This window comes from Bactrocera latifrons, unplaced genomic scaffold (assembly GCF_001853355.1).
Source record: "Bactrocera latifrons isolate USDA-ARS-PBARC rearing strain unplaced genomic scaffold, ASM185335v1 scaffold_64, whole genome shotgun sequence".
Lineage (NCBI taxonomy): Eukaryota > Metazoa > Arthropoda > Insecta > Diptera > Tephritidae > Bactrocera > Bactrocera latifrons.
The window spans coordinates 1,067,917-1,075,404 of NW_017537312.1; the positions used below are offsets into that span (position 1 = coordinate 1,067,917).

Sequence of the window (7,488 nt, forward strand, 5' to 3'; positions counted from 1 at the left end):
GGCCATAGTAAACGCGAATTTTAGTTTAACAAATTAAGAAATTAAGTGATTGAAAAGATATAAAACGATAAAAAATTAATTCACAAACAAAGCACGAGCGTAATATAAACGCAGAACAAACCGTTATACCGTTTTAACAAACTCAATAAGCAACCGGTTACGATGACAGTTCGACGGTGAATGCAACCCAGAGTTACATTCGTATACTTCACCAAACATTCATAATTCAATCATGACCGCAGGCTAAAGGAATGTACTTATTATTTTGACCATATGTGTATGTATGTATGTATATAAATATATAGGATGTTTAGACAGAGACGCGTGGCTTTAAATATACTCGCCATGTTTCACAGTTAATACCACGTCAAGGTCACGTGGCTACGTGTCCCTGCACTTGTATACGCTTTGTTCTGCAGAGGAGAATGTCGACCCTTATAATCACATTTCTAACCAAACGTCAAGCATCCTTTACAAAGCGATACATGTACCCGTACATATGTATGTATGTAACAAACTGTCTCCGTTCAAGTTCAGTAGAATTTAAAGGTACCCAGAAGGAAAAGTAGGCGACCATATAAAATACATAAATATATATGTAGATTAGCTTGACGAACGTAGTCGATTTGGCCATGCCCGTCTATTTTTATATGTGTACGCGAACTAGTCCGTCAGGTTTTAAGATATCGATATAAATTTTACGCGTTTACTTTTTTTCCAAGAAAGTTATAGCGTACATACGAGTTCTTGGGTTAGATTATCGTCTAATACAAATCCTAAATTCTTCAATCTCTGAATATATTCTTCAGATCTGATCACCATAATATATAGCTGCCATACAAACTCCCCTACATAGGGTTGTGCGCTGGGTTTGGGACCCGCCACTTAAAAAAACACCCCCAATGAAAAAAATTTTCAACCGACCCATCAAAATAAAAATCAAGATAAAAATTTTTTTGCATCCTTCATGCTATAAAGAATTCATCTGTGCGCTTATATCTATTGCATAAAACGTATATTATTCATTTGTTTGTTTATAATTTTTCTCCTAACTTAATATTTTAAAAATTTTAAACACCCGTGGGTGGATTTGTAAAAACACAGTGAATACGTACTACAAGTGACAAAACATTGTATTTTCCAAAATAAAATACACAGTTATAACCCACTGTATAGTACTTAAGTGCACGCGAACTCTAGTTGCGGGCGTTAGTCAGCAAATACTCCTATGTTTATATGGCAATTACGCTTGTGCGAAGACAATTATTAATATTTTTGCTAAAGATAATTCTCTTTACATACATGCTATGTACATATGTATGTGTATGTAAAAGTGGGCCTCATTTAAAAATGAGAGAATTGTTTATGTACACACGAGTATAAATATATATTATTATATATATGGTATATTTGTTGTCATTGTTGTTTTTGGTCCAACCTTACTACGTTACCATCGCTCTTGATTTAGATAACTACGTGAGATTTTCATTTAACTTGTACGAATCGATTATGCAAACACATACTTGCATACATTTGTGTACAATAATCGGATGTATGTATAACGTTTATGGGAACTCACAGCGAGCAACCGGCAACACGCATGACGTGCACAACTACAACGCCGCAACTTCGTACGTTTTTTCACAATCGTGTAAACGTGCATTCGTACGACTTGCATTTTGCCGAAGGCTTGTGCGATGACAAGCAGCCGAAGGTGTGCGTTGTCGGCGGCAAACGCTAGTTGGCTCATTCAATTTCCAACTCTTGCTTAGTGCGGTCATAAAGTGCGCAAAGCGTGACGTGAAATATCTATAAACTACCAAAAGCTAAACAATTCATAAATAAACTAATTAACAAACTTACAATTTGATAATCTAAGAATTGAGCATCAATGAATAATATTTTTGAGTTGCCCAAAGGAATAAATTAAAAAAAAAGTGAAAAGTCTCATTGCCAAAAATTGTCCAAATGCAATTTGCTGTACACACGTGGAAAGATAAAAACGATAAAAGCTATTGGAGAAGCAACAGTGGGAAAAAGAATCCATAGGTTGGCTAATATTGACCGAACAGCCGACTATCTGACAGCTGCTTAAACACCAACACACACACTTACCATCGTATGTGTGTACAAATGCGTACGTGCGAACGCACCACAGCATAAAAGTCAATAGTTAGCAACTCCAAATATCACGTAGTCTCCTTTGACTATTGCTTTGGAAGCGCCAACAATAGGCAAATTATTGCTGCTCGCACTGTTTATTCGTCTGCGTTGTGTGGAAAAAGGGGGTGTGTCACAACGCCGTTTGTAAACGCTGAACTGAAATATAATTACGTCGGCCTCCCTCAAGCCGTATAGGGCTGTGCATGTGAATTCGTAATTTGAAAAACTACCAAAATAAACTCTGAAAACAAATTGGGTACCGGCAAGCGAAAAAGTGTTGTGCTTGAAACACGCAAATTAAAGAAACAAAGTTTAAGTTGCCAAAAATTATTTGCCGTGCAAAAATAAAAGCGAAAACCAACAATAAAAATTACTCAAGGCTGAAACTGATTTCCAAACTGTGATTTCATTCATTCATCTATCAGTGGCTGAGCGCGCATTTATCGGTTTTGTGTTTCTTTTTTAAACACCAGAAAATATCATCATCATCAATTTATTCATCTGCTCGTGTGTGTATTTGTTCGGTTGTGATTAAACACTCAAAGATACTGTGATTCATCTTAATTTAATTTTACGTTAAAATATTGAATTTTTTAAACTTCTTCGCAACTTACACGTTACGCTTTTCAATGAAATCCGAAGTATTAAATTGTAACAACAACAACCAGTTCAACAGTTGTTTAAGTAAAAAACTAAAAGTGAAAAAATCGCTAAAAGAAATGTCAACGAAAATGTTCGCCTCCCAAGTAACCGATTATGATAGTTTCTTCAAGCGGGCGGCGAAACCCTCCAATGCGGAAGAGTTCTTCCGCGACAGTTTAGACAATGGGTAAATATTGAAATAAGCAGTATATAAGTGTACATTCGATATTTGTTAAGTGTAAAATTAATTGTCAAGGGTTTATCGTAAATTTTGAAAGATTTTAAATGTAAATTGTATTATTTAATATAAAAATAATTGTTCACAGTTTCTAATTACCGGAATAGTAAAAATAAAATCTGCTAGTAATTAATTTAAATCTTAACAATTTTTCGTTGAAAATATTTACTCATTTAAGAGAAAACACATTTTTTGTTTATCTATTAATTCTTTTTACATCGTCTCTTTTTCCGGTTCTCATTAATATTCTAAAAATAGTAGTTTGTAATAAAAGAATAATTAGTTTATGTGTTTGGATATTTTAAAGTTGTCTGTCTTATTTTTTTTTAAATATTTTTTGCGAATTATTTTTTTATAATAGAAATTACAAAACCTGAAACAAAATATTTGACAGCAATTTGTTGTATGAAATATTTATTACGAATTTAAAAAAATAATTATTCAAACGTTAACTTAGGCATTTTATAACAGCTTAAGAACAAACAAATTTTTGACACAAAATAACGGACCTTTGTTAATATAATATATACTTATATGAAAGCAGATTATATATGTATATCTATAAATACATGTTTATAATTGGTGTAGTGATTATTTTCGAAATGGCTGTCTTACTTCGTTTTCCAATGATAATGGAACCTTCGGAGTGTTCCCGACCACACCTAAAACTTTTTATTTACAAATAATTTTTATCTACAATTGATGATTTTTGACAAATTGCGCACATTGGATTATTAAGAGAAATGTTAATGAAAAATATTACTCGGTTAGTAGGCAGGATCTAATTCCGAGTAACTATTATATATCGCACTGCAATTTTCATCGGATAGCCATTTATATTCGTACAGTATTTCAGCGTTTTCATTTTCCTGTTTATGATTGTCATTTGTTATATTTTTCGATATTTAGATACTTTTATACTTAACTCACTCTTTCTGCTTATAATATCGATAGTTGTTCGGATCATTTTTAACTAAGTTAACAAAGTCCAAAGTAGAATGCTCCACTTTTGTCGGAGCAACGCAAAACAACATGGGAACCCAGCTTTTAGACATCAATCTGAAATTACACAAAAAAATAAACAAATAATACCTAACAAGATTTCTTATAGGTTCAGGGCGCTTTTTCGATAGCACAATCACACGATCTTTTTAGGTAATATTACATTGTTTTTGAATGAATAAAAAAACTTCATTATTCTTTAATTTTTTTGCTTGGCTAACTGTTCTGTGAGTAACGGTAAGTCAAAATGGAATGATTTTCCGTTGAAGCGGTTACATGTCAATTTTTTGAAAATATTTAGATTAAAATATAACATTTCACTTAAAATTATTTTTAGAAATGTTTTCCAAAATAATTTCGCACAAATATCGTTTTAGTTTCACACATTGGTATATAATATCTATACCATATTTACTGCTTCGCATATGTAAATATGTACGTAAATGTGTGTGCAAAAATGTGCACTTCAAAACAAAAGCAATTGTGTAATTTCGCAAGCAACACAATAATTAACGCTCGTAAAAAACTAAAAATATTTGGCGCCGTTGCATTTATTACGTATTTATTATTATTTGCTATGTACCCGTATTGTATTTATTGCAATTTTTAGTTCTGTTTTGCTTTTGCTTGTTTTTGGCATGTGTGAGGTTTATTGTTATTTAGCATTAAATTACTTTCGTAACAATTTATTATTATTGACGACATAAGTTCTGCTTCCTATTGTGTCTAAAGTTTAGTTTTTATACTTTAAACATACCGCTGACTCCGATTATAATAAGTTTACTTTTTTATTTATGCTTTCATCCAAGCGAAAAAGCAGTTTTCGCAAATTTGTGCTGACTTTTTCAAAACAAAAATCACATTTTCGGATATTTGTGGTATTATTTCAGTATTTTATGGTTATTGCGGTATTTACGCCTTTGTCGTCAGTGTCGATAAGTGAAAGGTGCTATCTAAGAAACGGAAGTCTTTTATGACAGTTATTTAGATAAAAACGAAACCGAGTTTTTTATTTCATATAATGATCGTGTATAAATTTTTGCTTAGGCCAAGAAATGTCAATGCAATTTTTTTATTTTATATATTTTTCTCGAAACAAAATGTTAAGTATCTGTTCCATATATTTTCTATATCACTTTTAAAATTTATAAAAAGAGAGAAAAAATATTGAAACCAGAAAACTTGTCTAAGCGCAGAAAACATTGCAAATTACCAGAAAAAATCAGGTTTTAAATTAATTTTGGAAACAAAAACTATTTAAAAGTACTAAATATGAAACACAAAATTCAACAATAAGTAAAATCTCATTTGAGTGAAATTAATTAGCACGAATTTTCTTTATTACAAACAAATTTTTCTCAGTTTTTATTTGTTTCCAAAAGTTTTTATAAATCAAGTCGAAAATGAAATTTTAGATTAAGAAGAAATCATTAATTGTGTAAAAAAAAATTAAAAATCAAATAATAACTAAAATTATTTAAAAATTAAATAATAAAGTGAACATATGTAAAATATAAAAGGTAATTTCTAAATTTGATTAAAGTTTATAAAAATTAAAAACATATGTACGGTACTCACAGCGTGTCATAGCGCATCTTAAATTCATAAATTTTTGCACCTGTTTAAAAAAATTGTTGTTGGATTACATTCAAAAATGAATTTACGCAATTATTCATTGATTTTATATTTCAGCGCTTTGCGATGCTGTCATCAACTCGTTACCTTATTTCTGTCGAAAGTTTGAGTAATTTTTTTCCTCATTCAAGTTTAAGTGCCGGTTTGCCAACCAAACTTATGCCCTCTGTACATATGTAGATATGTATGTACATATATGGCATAAATTATGAAACCGCATGCTTTGCAGTTGTTGGGTGAACGTTTTGGTCCTCACGTATTCTCCAATTCACTGCAGAAATAGGTATATATCAGACTAACCATGATCTGCGCACGCTTAACGTGTGTTTGCTAAAGCCTCGAAATATTTGGAACTTGTTGCGAAGAAATAAAGCCAATGGCAACTTCTTAAGAATAATAATATAAATTATGCTCTGAGTGATTTTGAATTTAATTTAATAATAATATATGTTCTCGCGCATGCACCCCTGTGTGTTGACTCTTGAGATTTTTTCACTCAGTGAATTGATATACAAAATTACAAAAATGCCCTTAAAAAATTTTCTTTTTGTCAATTTTAAAATATGCCAAAATATGTATAAAGAAAAAAATAATATGTATTTGAAAAAGAACAACTTCCTAATTTCTATGAACATTTTTCCGATTTTCCTCTAATTTAAAATATTATTTATTTTTTCTATTTTTAGTGAGCGCCGCTATGACGAATTATGTCGAAATATTATCAGCGACATGAATCAGTACGGTTTGTCGGTGGTCGATGATTTTCTAGGCGTCGAGAAGGGCCTGCAGATTCTCAATGAAGTGCATCGCATGTATTCAGCTGGTGTCTTCAAAGTAAGTCTTATATTTGCGCAATATTTTTTTGAAATAAATTATATTAATTTTTTGTCTCTCCTCTCTCCGTAGGACGGTCAACTGGTCAATAATTTGCGAGAAGAAGAGTTGCGCACGATACGCGGCGATAAGATAACGTGGGTTAAGGGCGTAGAACCAGGCTGTGCAAATGTTGGCTATTTGATAAATCAGGTATGTTAGTACACAAAGCGTGTTTATAAATATATACAAGGGTATAAATAAATAACAGTAAATTTTCTAACATTGCACTTATTCCATTTTGTTTTTAAAGATTGACGCGGTCATTTGTCGGGCAAACACAATGAAGAACAATGGTCAAATGGGCAACTATAACATTAAAGAGAGAACAAAGGTGCGTGTGAAACATAAAAAGATATAAAATTTTAAATAATAAAACCCGCACACACTTTTGGTGCGCTTTTAATGCCAAGTGTTTTACCGTTATAAGTATACATGTTTAATGCTCTTCTTTAATGTAGCCTATACTTTATTTAATTTTATTATATTCATATTTTTAGGCTATGGTGGCTTGCTACCCGGGTTCCGGCTCGCATTATGTGGTGCATGTCGATAATCCGAACAAAGACGGTCGTGTTATAACGGCCATTTACTATTTGAATGTTAATTGGGATACGGACCGCAGTGGTGGCATTTTACGGTAAGTTTTCTTTTAATTTTTTAATTAATGAACATCATACTATACAATATCGTGCAATTCGGGCAAGAAAATACAAGGAAATCGTATAGTTTAATTAACCTCGTTTTTTGTGCACAGATTTCATATAAATTATTTAAAATATTTAGCCACTTTTTTCTTCTCTCCAAAATGGTTTTATATATTTCTTTATTTTTTATCGTTATTTTTTTAAAATAATTTTTCTGCTTTTTCCCTTTGCGTGCCGCCCACTTTGCATAGCTTACTCACTTCTCACATTAATATTTTTTGCCGTGTA

General features: G+C 31.6%; 1 protein-coding gene across 1 annotated transcript in view; it reads left to right on the top strand.

Annotated features, from left to right (window-relative positions):
• LOC108975378 (hypoxia-inducible factor prolyl hydroxylase) overlaps positions 1-7,488 on the top strand; it is a 44,997-nt gene that overhangs the window by 32,806 nt on the left and 4,703 nt on the right. Inside the window, exons 3-6 of the mRNA XM_018943823.1 lie at positions 6,367-6,514; positions 6,587-6,706; positions 6,807-6,887; positions 7,054-7,193. Coding sequence (XP_018799368.1) covers positions 6,367-6,514; positions 6,587-6,706; positions 6,807-6,887; positions 7,054-7,193 — 489 coding nt within the window. The remainder of the gene's footprint in view (positions 1-6,366; positions 6,515-6,586; positions 6,707-6,806; positions 6,888-7,053; positions 7,194-7,488) is intronic.